Source organism: Anomaloglossus baeobatrachus, chromosome 7 (assembly GCF_048569485.1).
Source record: "Anomaloglossus baeobatrachus isolate aAnoBae1 chromosome 7, aAnoBae1.hap1, whole genome shotgun sequence".
Classification (NCBI taxonomy): Eukaryota; Metazoa; Chordata; class Amphibia; order Anura; family Aromobatidae; genus Anomaloglossus; species Anomaloglossus baeobatrachus.
Genome location: NC_134359.1, coordinates 196380804 through 196405388, shown reverse-complemented (window position 1 = coordinate 196405388; position 24585 = coordinate 196380804). Strand labels below are relative to the sequence as shown.

Sequence of the window (24585 nt, the reverse complement as noted above, 5' to 3'; positions counted from 1 at the left end):
CCTCGGTTGAGCCACGAGCGCCGAGTGATTTATACCCCGGTGATTGCGGTTCAGTTCATGACAGGTGCAGACAGGCCGGGGTGACCTCTGGTGCGCTCACCTGAACTCCTGAGATCAGTCTGGCCTGTCCGCAGCTAACATGAACTGAGCCGCACTCTCTCGGGGAATCAATCACTCGGTGCTCGCGTCTCCTGCAAACTCTGAGATCAGACCAGGCTGCAGAGCTCCGGAGTGCAATGCAGGTAACTGAATCCAGGCCTGGCATTACTGGAGATTCCTCCGGTAGCCAGTCCGACGCTGAACGCGAGTACCCGAGCACCCTAATGCTTGGTCAAGTACCGACCACAGTCACCCATCATTAGGATGTACATATTGTATTCTTGTTTTCAATCGCAAACCATCAGTTGTGCCAGCAAAACTAGTCTGATTTTAGGTCTTTCATAATATGAAAGTTGCCATTTATTGAAGAGCAGTGATGTAGGAATCAGTAAGTAAATCACGTCCAGAATGTGCTGTGGAATTAATAGTGCTTTATAAATGAGTAAAATAAATAAATGGGAATATTTAATAGCTGCAACTTTTGTTACTACTCAACATCCTATTTAAGAACTCATAACTCACATTTTTTTTTACACAGGGTATACAAGAGCCATTAGCTTTAGGTTAAAAGAAAAAAACATTAAAAACCACATCATTTAGTTTGAATTTCAAACTTTATTCCCCTCTTCAGGACCCCAAACTCCACAAACACTCAGCATGTAATAAATATGTGCTCAGTGAGTGTCCAGTCTTTCTTTTAGTATCCTCAGCATGTAAACGCTGTGACGACTTGATCAGGAGTAGCATATTGTGGACACACAAGGGACCAGAGTACTGGCTAGTCAAGGAGTCTACCGACCATATAGCTGCACTGGCCCTAGGATCCGCTGAATGTGGTCTCTGTGCGGTAGTAGTTATTTATTAAGAGACATTGATTGCATTCCTTTGCCCGCTGATCCAACTGCGTCTTTTACTGGAAAATAAAATAGATATTAAAAAAAAAGAGAAAATAAAAATAATCAGATCATAAACTTAACAGCAGTGACATTAGCAAAATCTCTATGTAATTCTATTACCAGGACACAAATCGTTCCTTCTAACAAAAAGGAAAATAAAGAGTGACAAAGCAGCTTGCCCCAGCATTGCTTACACCAAGAGCCATGTCATAGAATATTATAGGTACAGACACCTGACAATGATGGAGTACTGCACTGAGGGGACACGGAGTAGCTGCACACTCAGCCTTATATATGGGTATACATCTGCTATTTTGCCTCCAGTAGCAGAACAGAGCAGCTAGCTCTCCAATGACAATGAGATGTCTCTGCTTATCATTTCCCAACTATACAGCAAAGCTGAGCTATGGACTGCAGGGAGCAGCAGTGTAGTGGGACTCCTCTAATGGGAAGCTCTAATCATTCCAAATTATCTTTTAATGTAGATAGTCACAGAAAAATAAAAAATATAATCTAGACAGAAAGCAGGCGGTCATATTGTGTAGCTTAGTACTAGAAGATTAAGTGATATAGTAGTATTTCAGTTAGAAGAGATCATGGTGATGAAACCCTAAGTTATTAAAAAGAATTATCTGGACTATTTCATTTTTTTTTACAGAAGGACCTAGTAACTAACACGCAGGTAGTTACTAACTACCAATCTACCCGGGATCAGAATGTTTACCGACCGCTCCTTTCAGCAATGCAGCTGCTCAAGTCAACAGAGCAACTCATCCTCTTCCAGGCTGCTCTGTCAAAGGGGTGTGACTGCCGATGTCATGTTGACTGACAGCCAGCTCCTAGTAGTTAGGCAGTGGGGAGCCGGATGTCAATAAGCATGACATCAGCCATCATGCCACCTCAACAGGGCAGAGCAGAGGTACGTCACTGATCTGTGGACATGAAGTCAAAGAAAGTCGATGAATCACCAGCAGTTCTGGTCTGTGGCAACTCCATGCCGGCACAGATCGGCACTAAGCACAACAGGTAAGGTAGTTAGCATTTAACTGCCTGTTAGTTCATAGGCCTATTGTAAATAGTCCCGGACAACCTCTTTAAAAAAGTTTTCCTAAAATTACAAGTTATATTTGCTGATGGCTAAGGGTCTGACCAGTGAGACCCCAAGTTATCCTGACAATGAGACTCCATCATGAATGGAGTGGAGTAGAATATGCTCGGCCTCCGCTCCATTCACGGTCAGTGGGAATGCTGTAAATAGCTGAGCGCTGCAGAAATGCTGCAGATCTTCACAAAGGACTTCACTGCCTCAATAAATTAGGGGTGAGGTTGGTAGCAAAGCCAACATGTAACGTGTTCTGGGCGAGTTCCACGGTAGAAAGTTCACCATAAGTGATCCTAAAAGGTACTTTACATGCTGCGACATCGCTAGCGATCTCATTAGCGATGTGAATTTCTAGATCGCAAGTGCGATCTTTCGAGATTGCACATGCGTAAAATGACCTATGTGCGATCTCAAAAGATCGCACTTGCGATCTAGAATTTCACATTGCTAACGAGATCAATAGCGATGTCGCAGCATGTAAAGTACCCTTTAGTCATTAGTTTTTAAACGCTTAACGACCAGTCATGGACATTTTCGGCACAGATCGCTGAGGGCTCTGTGGAGTGTGCTCTGTAACGGCTTGGAATCTGCATAAAATTGTACTGACCTAAAAAATAATAGCACCAGTTTGTTTTTACAGCACAAAAACAAAGCCCGAAAATCAATGCTGGAGTTGCACTTTTTTATCACTAGTCCAGTCCATTTGCAATTTTTTTCCCATTTTCAATACATTATATGGTAAAATGAATGGCGTCATTCTAAATTACAACTTGTCCCGAAAGGACCAAGCCCTCATGCGGCTATGGTGATGTAGAAATAAAACAGTTATGGTCCTGCAAAAAGGGACAGAAAAATTTAAAGTGCAAAAATCAGAAATTCTCGGGCCTTTAAAGGGAACCAATCACCAGGATTTTCGCATATAACCTAAAGCCAGTGCTATACCGGCGCTATCAGGCTGATTCTATACATACCTGCAGTGGTCGGCTCAGATGTTTAGGTTTTGAAATCCAAGAAAGTGAAGTTTGTAAAATGAGCAGCTTCTTGAGTGACAGATGCACTGGAGCAGATCATATATTCATAGTTATCCCCTCCCCCTGTTAGAATTAGCATATAAGTATTATACAAACAACTCACTTTGTCTAGCAGGACCTGTGTGAGGTCATACCCATGTGACCAGAAGGGGCGGGGCCTCAGCCACCAAAGCTGGATACCAGGTCACATGGGTATGACCTTACCACAGGTCCTGCTAGACAAAGTGAGTCGTTTGTATAATACTTATGCTAATTCTAACAGGGAGGGGATAACTATGAATATTTTATCTGCTCCAGTGCATCTGTCACTCAAGAAGCTGCTCATTTTACAAACTTCCCTTTCTTGGATTTCAAAGCTTAAATATCCGAGCCAACCACTGCAGGTATGTATAGAATCAGCCTGATAGTGCCAGAATAGCACTGGCTTTAGCTTATATACGAAAATCCTGGTGATTGGGTCCCTTTAAAGGGTTTAACATATTGGACTGAAAACAGAAAAAAAAAATTACAAGCAGGATGAAATATTGAAAAAAAACAAAACGCAAGTCTGCCACTTTTTTTTACACCGATCACTATGCGGTAAAAGTGAACTGGAAATATGAATTTTCAGGTCAGTAAAATTACAGGGATACCACACATTTACACTTTACTTTTGTAGTGGTGAAAAATTTTCTGAACTTTATGAAACAAAAAAATTTGATTTGTGTCAATTTTTTGTATTTTTCCCCATCAAAGGACCTGTGAGAGGGCTTGTTTTTTGTGTGCATTTTTAAGAAAAAAATGGCAATTCTGGAGTTTCGATTGTAAAAGTTCATTTAGTTTCCAGTCTCATAGACAGAACGTTTACGACTATAGTGATAGCACTTATGTTTAATTATGTTTTTTCTTTCTGAACTGGGGAAAGAGGGGGCGAGTTAATTGTTTCTATTTGTAGCTGGCTCTGGGGGCTGCTGAAGAGGCAGGTGCTGGCTGCATAACACAACCGGCACCCACCAGGTACAGAGCAGGCTCAGGTCCTGAGCCCACCATACACCCCCACCATATCCCATCACATGACTGTATTGTCATTTTCATGTGGACATTTTCTGCCAGATGTGCATGAGATTTGGTCAGATTTCTACATGACCAAAATGGAAAAATCTAATTGGAAACTTTGTGGCACTTTCTGTGCTTTCGAAAGGACTTTAATTTATGGGAGGTGGTTTGGGTCTCCAATTATAATAATTAGTGAGGGAAACAGTAGGGATATGTTCATTTTAATTTTTCTTCACTTTTTTATCTGTTTCAGTACATGTCAGAAGGGGCTACTTGTCCAACTCTACACTACTTTTTCTTACAGAGCAGTCCCAGTATTTGTGCCTATAATCACTGTTAGGCCAGAGCAAAGTCCTGTCAGATTCAGCAACAGCCTTCTAGTACCAGTATTGTGCTAGTTATGTAATCAGCATTGTGGCCAATGGGGACGGCCACGCCAGCTCTACTCCAATCACATGGCTCATCAAGTGCAACAGATGTGGGAAAAAGGGAAGACAGAAGCAGGGGGAATCCGTTCCTGTCTTCTCTCCAGGGTCTCGGCTATTTTCCAACTGATCTAGTACCATATTTTTCGGACTATAAGACGCACCGGACCATAAGACGCATGCTGGTTTTAGAGGAGGAAAATAGGAAAATAAAATTTTAACCAAAAAATGTGGTCATGACACACTGTTATGGGGCAAGGATCTGCTGCTGACACTGTTATGGGGGTAATGTCCCCAAATTCTCTACTAAGGTACCCCATTCTGGTAACGATCCTCCTGCCTTGTATATGATCCTGCTCATATAGCCCCATCCTGCTCATTTACCCCCATCCATCCTGCTCATATACCCCCCCATCCTGCTCATATACCCCCCATCCATCCTGCTCATATACCCCCATCCTGCTATATACCCCCCATCCATCCTGCTCATATACCCCCATCCATCCTGCTCATATACCCTCATCCTGCTATATACCCCCCATTCTGGTCATATACCCCAATCCTGCTCATAATATACCCCCATCCTGCTCATAATATACCCCCATCCTGCTCATAATATACCCCCATCCTGGTATATGGCCTGTATCCTATGGCACAGATAAAAAAAATAAACATTTATACTCACCCTTCCTCACTCCCTGCAGCACCAATCATCTTCCTCTCTGTCTCAGCTGCAGCACCGTTGAGTGGAGCCGTCACTGTTGTCTGCAGCATCGCAATGTCTTCCTGTCTGTGCGGGTCAGCTGATCTGTGTGGACACTAGCGGCGTGCACAGTGATGACGTCATCGCTGTGCTCACCGCTCTCTACACAGATCAGCTGACTGGCACAGACAGGAAGACATCTCTATGCTGCAGGGGGACGGCTCCACACACTGACGGGTGAGTACACTGCACCACGCGCTGATAATGATGCACGGAGGGCAGTAAATACAGCCGCACATGATCACTCTAGGCTGTAGTTACCAGGGGTGATCATGAGGGCCGGCTGTTAATTATGCGCGCACCGCCCGCTTATCCCCCCGCCCATCATCCTGCCCACCTGTCAGTGCCAGCTTCAGCGCTGAGAGATGATGGGCGTGCATATGTAATGAGCGGGACCACGTGGTCACGGCAGGCTGCTACAGCCTGCTCGTGCCACCGATGACCGGCTCCACCGCAGCACCCTCATTCCCCACAGCCACATTCAGACCATAAGATGCACCCTCCCCTTTCCCCCAACATTTGGGGGAAAAAAGTGCGTCTTATATTCCGAAAAATATGGTAGTTGCTGTGACGACATGGACACCCAATGCCTAGCATGGGTTAAAGTTTCTTAAAATTCAGCCAGACGTTTTGTTCTTCTGTGTGCTAACTCATGTTTGCTAAACTATTGTTTCTACCAGACCACTCTGAGCAATCATTCTAATGTAGTTGTGTATTGTTAATCTATTATAAATTACCTTAGTAGCCATTGTCTAGTCTGTCACTTGCAGACTTCATGTAGATATCTTCAGTCTTTCTATCCACATCATTTAAATGAACATTATCCATGCAGCTTGAAATTCATCCAATAAGAGAAGCAACCTTGTACAACCAATCCGATAAGGGCACAGTATATACTAAGGGAAGGCTATGGCTATAAAAGGAGTCACCAGTGGTTGATGGATGTGCATGATCCAGTATAAGCTTTTAGAAGCTGGCTAGAGGATCAGGATACCTTGTGGCTTCAATCTAGGGACTCCGGTTCAGATTGGAAACCACATCCACAGTCTAGGGATTTCGACTCCGGCTGCCAGGATTATATCATCAAACCAGAGACTACTTAAGGAGGAAACCCAGGTTGGGACAATCCAGTCACCTGGTACAGACTTTGCAGACCTCAGCCAGCTTCCTAAATCTGGCGTTATTCCTTTCTCGGTGGGTGCCCGCCAAAAGCGGGGTGCTGCTGGATTGGAGTAAATAGCCCTGGAACCTCTGAGGCATGGACATTCTAATCCCTGGTGAGCCAGCGGAAGGGTGAGGACTCTGTTACCTGTTACATTTGTGTGTTTTTCTGGTTAGGTGCTGTTAATTGTTTGGGAATCCAATAAAGTCTTAATATTGTGATTCCCTCACCCTGTGTTGTCTGAGTAGTGTTCCGCCCACGGTTTAGGAGGTCGTGAGTTCAGTTGGGATGAGCCCTGGGCCACGCTGTCTTTCTAAAGGCGGCTGGGCCAGAGGACGAGAGCACCCACTGAGCCCCGTGTCTCCACAGTTGCCAAGAAGATAATGTAAGAGCTGCAAGATTACCCTAATGTAGTGGAGGGGGAGGGGGGGGGGAATCCATTGTCTTATTGGACACTTACCTTTTTTTTCTTCCTCTTTTTTCTTTGCCGCCTCTTCCCTCTGTTTTCGAATGATGGCAAGACGGGCCAGGTCAGCCTTTGCTTGGTCTGTTTTCCCTGCTAAATGCAACTTCATGTAGCGTTCTTTTGCTTTTTGTTTTTCTATTTCCTCTCTGTTACAAATAAAAAAAACAACAGAAACTATTATTTTCAGTGCAAGGTTAGAGAACGGTAATTGTGGAAGCAGAATAGTGTCACCTGTCCACCGTCAGGTCTGCGTAGGCCACTACTTCTTATTTCAGACATATAAATATATTACAAATAATACACATTCTGAATTTCCTTCCATACGTCCTGTACCCGTGGGCGGAGGCGAGAAACGTCTTGTGCTTGGAACCCTCACACTAGAACGGTCAACTCTCACTGTAGAGCAGTGTTTTAGTCAAGTGTCCCCAAGCCCCTAGATATATCTCCTGCTGTGATAAATAGGGAGTGTGCAGTTAGTAGCGGCAGAACTACATATCCCAGTTGTTGAAAGGATAACGATATACTGATTCACTGGAGAATGGTTCCTGCAAGTCCACGAGACTCAAGTGCTGAATTACAACATAGGAAATACAACCAGCAGGGGCACGTACATTATATAAGATCTCAGCATACTAACAGTTTGTTATACACATCCAATTGTGGAAATTATTATTATTCCAAGATCTATTGACTAAAAATAACTTTCAAATTAACTTTATTCATAGGAAAACCCCTTTAAGGTCTGTATGTAAAAATGTGACTACCACAGTCATACACTGGTCTAAGAGGAAACAACTACATGTACAACATGTGAGCATCACCGCCAATCACTGCCCTCTGGGGGCTATGCCAGCTACAGCATGTGCCCGCCACAGCCAATGAATGCCCTCTGGGGGTTATGCCTGCTACAGCATGTGCCCGCCACAGCCAATCACTGCCCTCTGGGGGTTATGCCTGCTACAGCATGTAACCACCACAGCCAATCACTGCCCTCTGGGGGTTATGCCTGCTACAGCATGTGCCCGCCACAGCCAATCACTGCCCTCTGGGGGTTATGCCTGCTACAGCATGTGCCCGCCACAGCCAATCACTGCCCTCTGGGGGTTATGCCTGCTACAGCATGTAACCACCACAGCCAATCACTGCCCTCTGGGGGTTATGCCTGCTACAGCATGTAACCACCACAGCCAATCACTGCCCTCCGGGGGTTATGCCTGCTACAGCATGTAACCACCACAGCCAATCACTGCCCTCCGGGGGTTATGCCTACTACAGCATGTAACCACCACAGCCAATCACTGCCCTCTGGGGGTTATGCCTGCTACAGCATGTGCCCGCCATAGGCAATCACTGCCCTCCGGGGGTTATGCCTGCTACAGCATGTAACCACCACAGCCAATCACTGCCCTCTGGGGGTTATGCCTGCTACAGCATGTAACCACCACAGCCAATCACTGCCCTCTGGGGGTTATGCCTGCTACAGCATGTGCCCGCCATAGCCAATCAATCACTGGCCTTAGGTAATTGGCAAAATATACAGCATGTGATTGCCACAGACAATCACTGGTTTAAAGTGAAATGCTGGTATTTACAGCATATGACCACCACAGCCAATCAGTGGCCTCGGGGGTGATGCCAGCATTTACAGACTGACTAAGAAATGCCCTTCTGGTGGAGCGGTGTACACACCTAAGTGCATGGCCACTGAATGAGAATAACTAACATCTGGTAGAACAGAAGGTAAATAATACTGGGCTACACAACACAAAGCAGTATTATTTTCTAATGTAATATCTATCATTGAGACTGCCCATTATTACAGGATGACTATAACTAATTACCTTAAGGAAATGATAAGGAAATGAAGCTTTACTGAATATAAATACTCCCTGTACAAGTGTTCATCTATAATACTGTACATCAGTAATCCAAGATCAATCAGTGGGCATTATTGGGCATAGCAGGAAATGCTTGTGAAAGGCGACTGTAAGGAAGACTAATGCGGGCATCACAGGAGACGATATGTCATCGGGGGTCACGGTTTTCGTGACGCACATCCGGCATCGTTCGCAAATCGTGCATCGTTGACACATCGTTTATTTTTAAAAAGTCATTTATTTTTCTTTGCGCAGATTGTTCATCGTACCCGGGGCAGCACACGTTGCTCCGTGTGACACCCCGGGAACAATGAACACAGCTTACCTGCGTCCCGCGGGTCCCGCCGGCTATGCGGAAGGAAAGAGGTGGGCGGGATGTTTACGCCCCGCTCATCTCCGCCCCTCCGCTTCTATTGGCCGGCCGCTGTGTGATGTCGCTGTGACGCCGAACGTCCCACCCCCTTCAGGAAGTGGATGTTCGCCGCCCACAGCGACGTCGCTCAGCAGGTAAGTACGTGTGACGGGGGTTTAACGACTTTGTGCGCCATGGGTAACCAATTGCCCGTGACGCACAAACGACAAGGGCGGGTACAATCGCTCATGCAATCGCACAATAGATCATACCGTGTGACGCCTGCATTAGGTTTACATAGTGGCATACATGTGACCGACCAAGTCCACCCAAAAAAAAACTAAACATTTTTTGTTTGTGACTCTCTCCGCTCTGGCTCAGAGGAAGTGTGGTGTCTATACAAACTACAAAGTCATATGGTAAGGTACACAACAAAGATATGGTACAAGCGAAGCAGAAAGATATCCAGCCCCACCCACATGCATGCAATAGTGAAAAGACATCCCCATAGACTCTTCAGGACTACAGGTGCTATACTCCAGGCAGTAGTAATGTTCAAATTCCAATAAGACAAAAAAATAGGAGTAGCACTCACCGTCCTTGTGAATAAAAGGTTTTTTCTTTATCAATTCATCTTAAAAGCATGAATACAGAGAGTGACTGGAACATAACATCCTCCTGGATAGCAGGGACCTGTAGAAGGGTGCCCAGGCACACGAATCGGCCGTCGTCTGTTATGTTCCAGCTACTCCCTGTAAAGATGAATTGATAAATAAAGAAAAAAACTTTTATTCACAAGGACAGTGAGTGCTACTCCTATTTTTGTATCTTTTTGGAATATGAAAATATGGTAAATTTTCAGTAATAACTCATAAATCTTCACAACAATTTTTATGGCCAAAAGGTACCAGACATTTCACCAAATTTTTCATGTTGAATTGGACACAAGATGACTGCACATGACTACAGTGACTGCACAATGGAATAAATGTTTTTATTTTTTTTATTTCACTTCTCCATTGCGGAGATATTAGCAATCAAAGTAATTGGCACCCAATGAGTTAATTTTTATGCATAAGTGGGCGTGTACTTCTCCCTTTATGCTGCAGGCCAATCATAAACATGAAGCAACACACAGGAAGAAAACGAACACTCCCCCACTATAGCTTAGAGCAGGCTAATCTTGTGTGAGGCATATAATAACAGACAGCTCTGATCTCACAGCAGAGCAACTACACGTTGCTTTGAGCACAGTAGACATACTTGTCACTGACTACTGATACCTTTGCGCACTCATCTCCAGGCAGTCTGTGTGGGGGAGGTGCAGTACAGTTCATCTGGCAGCACTATATAAGATGGAGTTGATAGAAGGGTTTGTGATGTGACACAGCTAAACTCAGCTGTACTGCCGCTTCCCCTCAGATGTACTGCTGAAGATAAAGATCCTGTGTCAGTGATGACACTCCGGTCTTTTGTGCTCACAGCAGCTTGCAATGACTCTGCAGTGAGATCAGAGCGGAATGATTATATTCCTCACACAGGAGTGGCCTGGTCTGAGCCATGACATGGGCGTGTTCTTCTCTCCCCTGAGTGGTGCTGCCTGCTTATGATTGGTCAATCCCATACAGGGGGAAGAACCTGACCCTAGTGAAAACTATCGGATAACATACACTGGGACTTGATGAAAATTAACTTATTAGGTGGCAAATAATTTGATTGCTAGTAACACCACCATTTTTTAAAAAAAATTATTTAATGGAGTCCATCACCCTCAAAGCTCGATTTAAACAACATATACAGTCATATATGGGATTTCTCCCTTATAAATATTATCCCTGTAGTGTAGATTTTATTTCTTAGTTTGTCAGAAAAAGCTATTTCATATGCAAATGAGAGAGCTCCGTGCACTATTCCGGCCCACTCAATAGCCATGGTGCACAACTCCTCTAAGTTGATTGACAGCACTTGCTTACCCAGAGTGAGCATCGTCTGCACCTAATCCCCAGGCCTGTGCGTCTGCCCTGACACTGCTGCAGCCTAGTGAGCGGGGCACAGTGTACTACCATGTACTCATCTCTGGCTCCAGTCTTCAACTGACACTTGCTACTCTGAAACATGGATAAAAGAGTGATGAGAATGCACCTGCACCGACACTGTCCGTGTGCTCGCTGGGTTCTCGCTGGGAACCTGCAGTGTCCGGACACATGTGCACACATGGACAAGTGAACGCTGGCAATCAAGATAACGAGAAATTTACAGCATGGTGATTTAGGGGGCAGAATGGGGCACAGAGCCCTTGGCCACACTATGAGTAAACCACAACTCTCTCCTTTGCATAAAATATAAAAGAAGGGTTTTTTATCTGAAAACTAAGCAGGTAAAATCTATACTAAAAGGATGATTTCCATAGGGGATAAGTCCTCTATATGACCATGTAAGGAGTTTATCTCAAGTTTTGGAAGGTAATGTATCCCTTTATATATGAGTTTAACATTCTAGTTAAAGTGAACCAGTCACCTTGGAGAAACGATATGTACTTGCAGAATAGCTATAATCTGCAGCTACATAGAGTGTAAACCCTGGTTTGCCAAATGACTGGAAGAGTGGTGTCAGGGAGAAAATGACATTTTATTCTCTCTGCAGCCTCTTGCTTCCAGGCATTGGAGCGGTGCTGGGGCTATTACAGTCATCGCTCACAATACTGTGCATGCGCTATAATCCTTCCCCGTCACATTGATGTTATGCAAGGAAGGCTGTCAATCAAACTACTGCGGGAGTGATTACAGACCCTCACTATGTAGTGAGTGATGACTGGTATCACTCCCTGCACTGCTTAGATGGCCAGAACCAAGCGGCTATGGGAAAACTAAAATTTCATTTTCTCCATGCAGCCACACTTCCATTAAGCCTGCTAACAAGGATATAAATGCTATTTACCTGCAGATTAACACTATATATGCATGTAAATAGTAGTGGTGACAGGTTACCTTTAGGTCTGGTATATTAAGTCAGATCGTTTGACCAAAGTGATGGCAGATGGATCTGCTGTCTTATGGCCGGACTCACACACGGAGATTACACCAAGATAACAATCAGAACTTACTTTTCTCTTCGAGACAGCTCCCTAGGTCCTTCAATATCAAGTTGAGTGACCTTTTTAGAAGCCTGGGCGGCACGATTAGGATTCTCTATATCAATTAAACCTTCTACCCCTTTACGCTTTTGCTGAAAGATAACAACATTTGCATGTTCATTATATAAAACAACACAAGTAGAAAAAGCTGACAGCATTGTAATGTGAAGAGTAAAAAAAGAAATGTGGGGTGAATCCCTGCCTCTACAAATGGTACAGAGGTGTATATATGCCACAGCTGCGGGTGGCCACGGGCATTAGGCCAGAGCTTGTCTGCAGTAACTGCTACACTCCATATCACCATAGACCATGATCCAGCAGGAGATACAGGACGATTTCAGGAGGCCGGCAGCAGACAAATACAGGAGAGAAAAGAAGACCAAGGCCGGCCATACACATTACATGGCTGTCAGCCACACATTGCAATAGCCGATTGTTCAGCCGACTCTCCCATACACAGGAGTAAAGCCAACTGGCCAAAACATCAAGCAGCAGCTTATCTCAGGGAGAACAACGTATGGGAACCTTTACAGCGAGAATATAATCGGTATGCACAAGACAATGGGTATTCCCAGCTCAGTGCTAATGGCATAGCAGCAGGACAAGCCATCACTTAAAAGGGAAGGTGCCTTAAAATAAAATACTAATAATAATAAACTGAAAAAAACATAAATTATTAATGTTTTAATGTCATGTTTACATATTATCATTTGTTTTTAATGGAGCTAAATATGAAAAAATAATTTAAAAAGTTTGATATTTTTCACTTTTAAACACTAGGGGGAGCAGCTGCTGAAATCCAAGTGTAAAACTAGCCTGGATTACAACTGCAGTAAAGGGCAGAATGTGCTCTCGTGTGTGAGGTCACCTACCCTCATTCTGGGTGTTTCCAAAAGGATAAGGGAGGCTGAAATTTAGAGACACTGTGCAGAGCCATTTTGTTGGTGACTACAAACCTGATCCTAAACTGTGGAAAATGTCACCGAGGAAGGCTGGCATAGTGCTCCACTGTATAATATGCCCCATACTGTGTCTACCAGTGCTTGTTGTGCCCCAGTGCTCTCTGTGCCACTGCAGCGTCCCCCAGTGCTTTCTGTGCCCCTGCAGCGTCCCCCAGTGCTTTCTATGCCCCTGCAGCGTGCTCCAGTGCTCTCTCTGCCCCTGCATCATCCCCCAGTGCTTTCTATGCCCCTGCATCATCCCCCAGTGCTTTCTATGCCCCTGCAGCGTGCTCCAGTGCTCTCTCTGCCCCTGCATCATCCCCCAGTGCTTTGTATGCCCCTACAGTGCTCTCTCTGCCCCTGCAGCATCCCCCAGTGCTTTCTGTGCCCTTGCAGCATCCCCCAGTGCTTTCTGTGCCCCTACAGCATCCCCCAGTGCTCGCTGTGCCCCTGCAGCGTCCCCCAGTGCTAGCTGTGCCCCTGCAGCGTCCCCCAGTGCTTTCTATGCCCCTGCACCGTGAGTACATGCTGCGGCAGGAAGCGGTGATCACAGCCTGCCATCTCCTGTCAGCCTGGTGTCTCTCAGCAGCTCCTCCTGGCAGCACACAGAGCGTTGACAGGGGTATCTGCCGAAAGTGGAGCTCAGAGGTGAGTGCATGCTGCAGCAAGTGGTGATCACAAACAGGAGGACAAAAGGTGGCTAATAAGCAAGAAATAACAAGTATTTATTAAATAGTAAACATATCGTTACAAGAAAATATCGTGAAGATAGAAAGGCATGACATCGAGCTGGCACAGTAGATGATACCACAATTAATACAAAAGACTGCACAAATGGCTGGAATGATAAAATGCAATACAGTAACAGCATAAATACATGATCAGTCTAGAAAACATACCCAGTGCAGCCTATTTAACAAGGAGTAGAAAGATAAAGTGCCAGTAGTGCAGAGGACAGAGGTCTGGATACCCCCCTAGGAAGGGTAACGCGCGTTTCGCGTGTAAGGAGTAGCACGCTTCGTCAGACCGTGAGGGATATGGTTTTCTCCGTTACCGGAAGTGCTAAATAGGCCGGGTGACCAGTCACATGATCTTTACTAGCCAATGAATGGTGAAGAAGTCGGCGCATGCGCGGTCGGCGCAGGCGGCCGGGGATGCGCGCACTGCGTCAGGCAGGGCGCGCACGAGAGGAGACATAGCTCCCAATCCTGCGCGCCGTTACCTAGGAGACGCCGTCGGGCAAGCCAGGACACCAAGCGCGGACCGCGCATGCGCACAAACACACCATCCACGTCGGGAAGGTAACAGCTGAAGATAATGTGCTAGGCATGTAAACATAGATGATACCCGCCGGGCAACAACAGTAAGCCACATAAAAACGTATAAGAGTTGGTCCAATCAGAGAGTAAGAATAAATGCATCCAGTAGTGGGCATGATGTTAGATGTCCGTGGCGAGTACACATTCAAAGTCCAAAATACTCAGAAGTAGATTCTTCAAACCGACAGTGGTGGTTGCATGCCGATCACACAAGACGGAGAAAAAGAACTATGAAAAATAAATAAAGAAAAGTAAGAAAAAATAAGAACAATTAAAAACATAAAATTCTGGGACATGTGCCAGTCCTGGAAAATAAAGGAAAGGCAAATGTTCCAGAAAAGAGGGGAGGGAGGGAGGGAGAAACTACAAGAAAGGGGCAAAGCTAAGGGACTCATTCAAGCCAGCTGGGGTCATGGAACCCAGGATGGTAATCCATTTTGTTTCCTTCTGGGCAAGAATTTTCCTAATATTGCCACCTCTGCTGCCAACATGAATTACATCTATGCCCTTAATCATAAGTGACTTGCTGTTACAGTCATGATGGCTACGAAAATGTCGGGGCAGGGTTTTAAGGGTAGAAATATCCACCACCGTCTTGGCCGCACCAATGTCCCTCACATGTTCACGGACCCTAATTCGGAGTTCCCGTGAAGTCAGACCTATGTAGACCTTAGGACAGCCGCAGGTGGCATAATAGACCACATTCGAGGTCGCACAAGAAATGTAACACCTGATGTCAAAGGTGCGGCTGCCATCTACAGTTATAAAGGTCTTGCTGCGGGAGACATTGGTGCACGCAAGGCAGTGGCCACATGGGAAACATCCATGTAAGGGGGCAATTTGGCCAAAAGGATGGGACACAGCTGGAACATAGTGACTGCGCACGAGATAGTCCTTTAAATTCCTGGAACGTCGTGCCGTCATAAGTGGATGGTCAGGTAAATGAGAGTTCAGGCTAGGGTCGCTCTTCAGGATTGGCCAGTATTTATTAAGAATATCGCGCATAGTTTGCCACTCATGATTAAATGTTGAAATAAAACGAACCTCTCCGAACCCCCTATCCCCTCGACCAGAGGACTGTAGGAGCTCCCGTCTCTGAGTACTCCGAGCCCGATTGTAACCCTTTTTAATGGAACGGTGACTACAGCCCCTAGCAACCAATCTAGAGGTAAGATCTTCAGCCTGGGCCTGGAAGTTGTCAGAGGTAGAACAGATCCGCTTCATCCTGAGAAACTGACCAACCGGGATAGCCTGAATAGTACTAGAAGTGTGGGAAGATGAAGCGTGTAGAAGGGAGTTGACCGATGTCGGTTTCCTAAAGACGATCTACTCCACCGGATACTGCTTGGAGCTTTCGAGGATGGTATTATTACTAAAAAAGTCTTTGATGGCTTAGTTGTAACCTTTCCCAAGATTCCGACATTTTATCTTTTGCCCAAAATCCACAAGAATCCCGAAAACCCGCCGGGGCGTCCGATCGTGTCCGGCATTGATGGTCTTTGTGACCCAGTATGTCGATTTATAGACTATTACTTAAAGCCACTTGTTGAGACCTTACCATCTTATGCCAAGGACACGACGGACGTCCTGAATAGGGTCGACGGGATTTTTGTGGATACCGATACCCTTTTGGTGACAGCAGACATCGAGGCCTTGTATACGAGCATTAATCATGAGGACGGCCTGGAAGCGGTCCGCTTCTTCCTGGGCAACACCAACCGGGATGGCCATTTCTGTGAACTTATACTCGAGCTGCTCCGCTTCATTCTCACACATAACTTTTTTATTTTTAAAGATCGTTTTTATTTACAGACACGCGGCACTGCGATGGGCGCGGCCTGTGCGCCTTCGTACGCCAATCTGTTCCTCGGCTCTTGGGAGAGGGGCATTTTTGGCGACGAGGGCGTCCAGGCGGCTGCCCATGCGCAGTGCTGGATTAGATACATCGATGATGTGTTTATTCTTTGGCAGGGTACAGCGGAGCAGCTCACCACATTCATGGATACACTTAACCAGAATTCCATTAATCTCAAACTCACATTCAAATTTGATTTACAGCAGATTGATTTTCTTGACATTTCCATTGGAGTTGACCCATGTCGGCAACTACAGACCGACGTCTTTAGGAAACCGACATCGGTCAACTCCCTTCTACACGCTTCATCTTCCCACACTTCTAGTACTATTCAGGCTATCCCGGTTGGTCAGTTTCTCAGGATGAAGCGGATCTGTTCTACCTCTGACAACTTCCAGGCCCAGGCTGAAGATCTTACCTCTAGATTGGTTGCTAGGGGCTGTAGTCACCGTTCCATTAAAAAGGGTTACAATCGGGCTCGGAGTACTCAGAGACGGGAGCTCCTACAGTCCTCTGGTCGAGGGGATAGGGGGTTCGGAGAGGTTCGTTTTATTTCAACATTTAATCATGAGTGGCAAACTATGCGCGATATTCTTAATAAATACTGGCCAATCCTGAAGAGCGACCCTAGCCTGAACTCTCATTTACCTGACCATCCACTTATGACGGCACGACGTTCCAGGAATTTAAAGGACTATCTCGTGCGCAGTCACTATGTTCCAGCTGTGTCCCATCCTTTTGGCCAAATTGCCCCCTTACATGGATGTTTCCCATGTGGCCACTGCCTTGCGTGCACCAATGTCTCCCGCAGCAAGACCTTTATAACTGTAGATGGCAGCCGCACCTTTGACATCAGGTGTTACATTTCTTGTGCGACCTCGAATGTGGTCTATTATGCCACCTGCGGCTGTCCTAAGGTCTACATAGGTCTGACTTCACGGGAACTCCGAATTAGGGTCCGTGAACATGTGAGGGACATTGGTGCGGCCAAGACGGTGGTGGATATTTCTACCCTTAAAACCCTGCCCCGACATTTTCGTAGCCATCATGACTGTAACAGCAAGTCACTTATGATTAAGGGCATAGATGTAATTCATGTTGGCAGCAGAGGTGGCAATATTAGGAAAATTCTTGCCCAGAAGGAAACAAAATGGATTACCATCCTGGGTTCCATGACCCCAGCTGGCTTGAATGAGTCCCTTAGCTTTGCCCCTTTCTTGTAGTTTCTCCCTCCCTCCCTCCCCTCTTTTCTGGAACATTTGCCTTTCCTTTATTTTCCAGGACTGGCACATGTCCCAGAATTTTATGTTTTTAATTGTTCTTATTTTTTCTTACTTTTCTTTATTTATTTTTCATAGTTCTTTTTCTCCGTCTTGTGTGATCGGCATGCAACCACCACTGTCGGTTTGAAGAATCTACTTCTGAGTATTTTGGACTTTGAATGTGTACTCGCCACGGACATCTAACATCATGCCCACTACTGGATGCATTTATTCTTACTCTCTGATTGGACCAACTCTTATACGTTTTTATGTGGCTTACTGTTGTTGCCCGGCGGGTATCATCTATGTTTACATGCCTAGCACATTATCTTCAGCTGTTACCTTCCCGACGTGGATGGTGTGTTTGTGCGCATGCGCGGTCCGCGCTTGGTGTCCTGGCTTGCCCGACGGCGTCTCCTAGGTAACGGCGCGCAGGATTGGGAGCTATGTCTCCTCTCGTGCGCGCCCTGCCTGACGCAGTGCGCGCATCCCCGGCCGCCTGCGCCGACCGCGCATGCGCCGACTTCTTCACCATTCATTGGCTAGTAAAGATCATGTGACTGGTCACCCGGCCTATTTAGCACTTCCGGTAACGGAGAAAACCATATCCCTCACGGTCTGACGAAGCGTGCTACTCCTTACACGCGAAACGCGCGTTACCCTTCCTAGGGGGGTATCCAGACCTCTGTCCTCTGCACTACTGGCACTTTATCTTTCTACTCCTTGTTAAATAGGCTGCACTGGGTATGTTTTCTAGACTGATCATGTATTTATGCTGTTACTGTATTGCATTTTATCATTCCAGCCATTTGTGCAGTCTTTTGTATTAATTGTGGTATCATCTACTGTGCCAGCTCGATGTCATGCCTTTCTATCTTCTCCACGATATTTTCTTGTAACGATATGTTTACTATTTAATAAATACTTGTTATTTCTTGCTTATTAGCCACCTTTTGTCCTCCTGTCTTTGAATGCTGCCTGTGGTTTGCATCCCCTTCCACGGTTCATTCTCATTGCTTTTTCCGTGGTTTTTTCCAATTGAGATTATGTTTTGTGCCTAATGGATTGCTATGGTATTTTAAGTGGTGATCACAGCCTGCCATCTATAATACAATACCAGGCTCACGCTGCAGATCACCACTCGACGCTGTGCTCAGGGTGAAAGTGGAATGTACTCGAGAAATCATGGCCACAGGGCTGCTCAATGCAGCAAATCATATCCCATCATGTACGAGTGTGATACAACCATCAGAGCTGCATACCTAATGCCCATCATGAGTGATGAGTGACACATGCTGCAGAACCAAGTATCTAATCCTCTGTAATACACTCTGCCAAGCCCTGTACCTAATGCCATCGGGTATCATAGACTACACTGACCTCTGAATCTAATGCAAGCACATAATACATATTATCCCAACCTGTGTGATACACTCCACTAGGCCCTGCATCTAGTCCCATCACGTAATAATTCCAGCATGGCATACAGTCAGCGTATCTAATCCCATCATGTGGAATACGCTACACTGAGCCTTGGATCTAACCCCAGAGTGTGATATAATCTGCTCTTCTAATCCCAGTATGTGATACAGTCCGCATATTCAATCCCAGCGGCGAGCAGCACCATCTAGCAGAATTGACACTGCCAGCTGTCCTTGGTGACACTGTCCACATCTCAGTAAGACTTTGCAGTCATTATCAAAATGTCGCCACACTGTGATCTTCCTCTTCCCTTATCCTTTTGCAAATGCCCAAAAGGGGAAGAGACATCACACGTGTGAGCTGCCCCCCCCCTCTGTTAGCACATGCGTCGTCACCTTAGCCATAATTTACTGTCGCTTTGATTTGCTAGCATGATCAATCTAGCAGGTCAAAGTTATGTTGGAGTGGAGAAGACATTACTTCTCTCTCCAACACTCACTCTCCTAGGCCTTCGACCGGAGAGCGCCATTAGGCCTGGCTCTGTCGCATAACGTCATACGGCGGTCCAGCAAAATGACGTCTTGTGGCCGCGTGGGACGTGCAGTGAGCAGCAGTGGAGCGGGAGAAGGAAGGAGAGTATGATTTTTTTTACTGTGTGCAGTGTGATGGAGGCTCATGTGTATCAGGATGCAGCTAGGATGGGGGACATTTAGCACCAGGATGGAGCACTTATGGAGACATCTATACCAGGAAGAAGCAATGAAGGAGACATCTATACCAGGAAGAAGCAATGGTGGGGACATCTATACCAGGAAGAAGCAATAATGGGGACATCTATACCAGGAACAAGCAATGATGGAGACATCTATACCAGGAAGAAGCAATAATGGAGACATCTATACCAGGAAGAAGCAATAATGGAGACATCTATACCAGGAAGAAACAATGAAGGAGACATCTATACCAAGAAGAAGCAATGGTGGGGACATCTATACCAGGAAGAAGCAATGGTGGGGACATCTATACCAGGAAGAAACAATGATGGGGACATCTATACCAGGAAGAAGCAATGGTGGGGACATCTATACCAGGAAGAAGCAATGGTGGGGACATCTATACCAGGAAGAAGCAATGGTGGGGACATCTATACCAGGAAGAAGCAATGATGGAGACATATATACCAGGAGGAAGCAATGGTGGGGACATCTATACCAGGAAGAAGCAATGATGGAGAAATCTATACCAGGAGGAAGCAATGATGGGGACATCTATACCAGGATGAAACAATGGTGGGGACATCTATACCAGGAAGTAGCAATGGTGGGGACATCTATACCAGGAAGTAGCAATGATGGGGACATCTATACCAGGAAGTAGCAATGATGGGGACATCTATACTAGGAAGAAGCAATGAAGGAGACATCTATACCAGGAAGAAGCAATGATGGAGACATCTATACCAGGAAGTAGCAATGATGGGGACATCTATACTAGGAAGAAGCAATGAAGGAGACATCTATACCAGGAAGAAGCAATGATGGAGACATCTATACCAGGAAGAAACAATGGTGGGGACATCTATACCAGGAAGAAGCAATGATGGAGACATATATACCAGGAAGAAGCAATAATGGGGACATCTATACCAGGAAGAAGCAATGATGGGGACATCTATACTAGGAAGAAGCAATGAAGGAGACATCTATACCAGGAAGGAGCAATGATGGGGACATCTATACCAGGAAGAAGCAATGAAGGAGACATCTATACCAGGAAGAAGCAATGGTGGGGACATCTATACCAGGAAGAAGCAATGGTGGGGACATCTATACCAGGAAGAAGCAATGGTGGGGACATCTATACCAGGAAGAAGCAATGGTGGGGACATCTATACCAGGAAGAAGCAATGGTGGGGACATCTATACCAGGAAGAAGCAATGGTGGGGACATCTATACCAGGAAGAAGCAATGGTGGGGACATCTATACCAGGAAGAAGCAATGGTGGGGACATCTATACCAGGAAGAAGCAATGGTGGGGACATCTATACCAGGAAGAAGCAATGGTGGGGACATCTATACCAGGAAGAAGCAATGGTGGGGACATCTATACCAGGAAGAAGCAATAATGTGGACATCTACACCAGGATGAGGCCATGATAAGGACAAATATACCAGAATGTGGGATATAGAGATATATATATATATATATATATATATCTCTAAATGGGAACATATTTACCAGGAGGAGGCCCAGGATGGAGAACATTAGTACAGGATGGGGGACATTACTACACAATAAGGAGGGAGGGGGACAAATCGTATGTCTTTATAGGATTTAGAGATGTTCACACTTTGAAATGTAGATGTGGATTTTAGGGTGGAATCTGTGTGCATTCCATGCTAAAATCTATGTCATATCTATCTATCTAATATTCTGCAGTTTTTCCCATAAAGAACAATCCATCTGCTGTCTATAGAGGGCAGTGGCTCAGCTTCAATGTGTAGTAAGCACACATGAGTTTGCAGCCCCCTTGCTGAAGAGAAGACTGCAATGTTAAGTTTAAAATTAATTGTTTACATATTAGAATTGGTTAATTTGCCCTGTTGGCACTCCGCGATCAATAATTGGGTTTTGGGTTGCAGTTTGGTCACTCGGCCTCTGAAAGGTTCACCATCACTGCCCTAGGTTTTCATGAAAAATTTCAGCAGCTGCTCCTCCTAGTGTTCAAAAATGGAAAATATCAAACCTTTTTAAATTATTTTTTATACCTTTAAAAGAGGGTTAATATTTTTTTTTTATGAAAACATTATTACTTTACAATTTTTTCAATTGTTGACATTTTTTTGATGGCACATTCCTTTTAATTTTATCAGACTGATCAATATACATACATGAAGTCAAATATAAATAATTTTCATACAAATAAAATACCTGATAGTCGTCGTCATCTTCACTCTCATCGGAGTTGTCCTCTTTCTTTGCCTTTGTGGGGTCATCAGCGCCTCCCACACCTCCTTCCTCAAGTTCTGCTTCCTATAGGAAAGAATATAACCAGGTCAATATCTATGCATCAACTGTGACAAAGCGGTGGGCCGGTATAGCCTCTGTAATGAGCCATCACCTTCACATACCGCACCACTCTACTAATAAATCACACCAGAAGTGACGCGGCTCAGACCGAAGCCGCTAGAGGACATAGGCACCTGGCGTAACTGAACTCTGTCACTGACTAGTTAAAGGGACTTTGTCACCATCAAAAATGCTATTAACCTGCAGACATAATGATAATCTGCAGGTAAATAATGTTTAAATCATGTCTCGTTGCTTTACTGGAGCAGCAGCTATAGGGAGAAAAAACATGTTATATCCTCCCTTTAGGCGCTCATTTCCCCAGTCATGGGGGGGGTGCAGGGAGCGGTTAAAGTCACAGATCACTACACAGTAAGCGCACTGTAATCACTCCCTGGCACACTGATACACCTGCTCTGCAGTAAGGGTGTGCACAACAGGCTGTCTGCCATGGTACAGGGTCATGATTTTGTGCACTCCCTCTATAGTGAAGGGTGAATGTAACAGCTCCCTGCACCACCCCAATAAATGGAAGCGAGCAGCTGCAGGTAGAATATAACTTCAGTTTCCCCCTGTAGACGCTGCTCCAGTAAGCCTGTTAGGCCGGTTTCACACATCCGGCTTTTTGCCGTTTTGCCGGATGCGGCGCTCTCCCGTACAGTTAATACAGTACAATGACAGCGCTGTAACTTCCGGGTCACATGCGCCGGTCACATGACAGCATGTGACCGGCGCTTGTTGCGCTGTCATTGTACTGTATTAACTGTACGGGAGAGCGCCGCATCCGGCAAAACGGCAAAAAGCCGGATGTGTGAAACCGGCCTTAGACATTAATTCAATGCTTCAATAAACAAGAGAACATATTACTTGTTCCAGTGTGCATATACATGAAAACCTACAGAAAAACACTGAAACACATGTTATATAAACAATAATATTTATTATTGATTCAAGTAAGTAGAAAAGGTTAAAATACGGGGATTAGGAAGAAGGAGAGGGGGAGGGGATGCAGAACAGTGATAGTACAAAATGACCCCCAGTGGTCACCCAACGCTTGTAGTCAGGATATAAGTACATCGAGTTACAATCAATGCAAATAATGTTCGGTATACTTATGGAGTAATGGAACCGAATTAGTCCATGTAGTCAAAAGATCATCTAAAGCCGTAGGTGTAAGGAAAATAAGGAGCATAAATAGTTGATATTAAAGGGTCAAAGTTACCATAAATGGATCTCTAAAAGATCTAGTTAGTGCTCCTGACTGTAACAAGAGGGCTATTTTAAGGGGATAAACTCGGTTTACATGAGACCATACGTATACAGTGACAATTTTATACAAAAGATGCTCAAGGTGCTGGGACTGTGGAAAAGGTTCCTCATATTCCTACATTCAGGCTGGATTAGTGCGTAGGATAACATCAAAGCAGTTTTTAGATTTTAGTAATATATGGAGGACTATATGCAACCCCCACCAGGTGGAGCAGACATGGAGCGCACCTTACATAGATAGGCTAGTGCCTAAAAGGATGGTACTTTAACATGTGAGTACTGAATCAAACCAACATATATATAGGCAATATAGGAAAATACATGTATTCATGAAACACTCCATATGTGCTCCATCAGACTGGAGGAACCACATCAACCAGCAATGATACAGTCATTTAGCATAGGTGTTTGACCTGTTATTGGTGTATATATATATATAAACGGATTCTGTTAATTATCCATTAGTCCATTAAATACAGCATCATTCAGTAGTTACAGAAAAAAAATTTTTTCAGCATGTCTATTTGACCAGGTAAAAGGATAAGTACCATTCAGGAATAGAAATATTTATAACCAAGTTGGTATATCTAGAAATGAAAAATATATAGTACCCAGTGCAGTAAATGCTACAATATAGGGGCTATAATTACCAGTTTGTATATATATCCCTGAGGACACAACAGAACAATTAAGCTGCTGAAGACATTACACCTGGAGTATAGCTTGAGCCTCCCAGTGGTCTCCTGTTTGTAAGTAACTAATTGATTGCTTTCTATGCATTTGTATGTGTATATTTCAGTATACTCCAGGTGTAATGTCTTCAGCAGCTTAATTGTTCTGTTGTGTCCTCAGGGATATATATACAAACTGGTAATTATAGCCCCTATATTGTAGCATTTACTGCACTGGGTACTATATATTTTTCATTTCTAGATATACCAACTTGGTTATAAATATTTCTATTCCTGAATGGTACTTATCCTTTTACCTGGTCAAATAGACATGCTGAAAAAATTTTTTTTCTGTAACTACTGAATGATGCTGTATTTAATGGACTAATGGATAATTAACAGAATCCGTTTATATATATATACACCAATAACAG

At 44.8% G+C, this 24585-nt stretch overlaps 1 protein-coding gene across 1 annotated transcript in view; it reads right to left on the bottom strand.

The window, feature by feature from the left end:
* Window positions 1–694: 694 nt before the first annotated feature.
* PDAP1 (PDGFA associated protein 1) overlaps window positions 695–24585 on the bottom strand; it is a 46322-nt gene continuing 22431 nt past the window's right edge. Inside the window, exons 3-6 of the mRNA XM_075317857.1 lie at window positions 22074–22175; window positions 12312–12433; window positions 6974–7125; window positions 695–1012 (exon numbers count right to left, since the gene is read on the bottom strand). Coding sequence (XP_075173972.1) covers window positions 954–1012; window positions 6974–7125; window positions 12312–12433; window positions 22074–22175 — 435 coding nt within the window. The 3' untranslated portion in view covers window positions 695–953. The remainder of the gene's footprint in view (window positions 1013–6973; window positions 7126–12311; window positions 12434–22073; window positions 22176–24585) is intronic.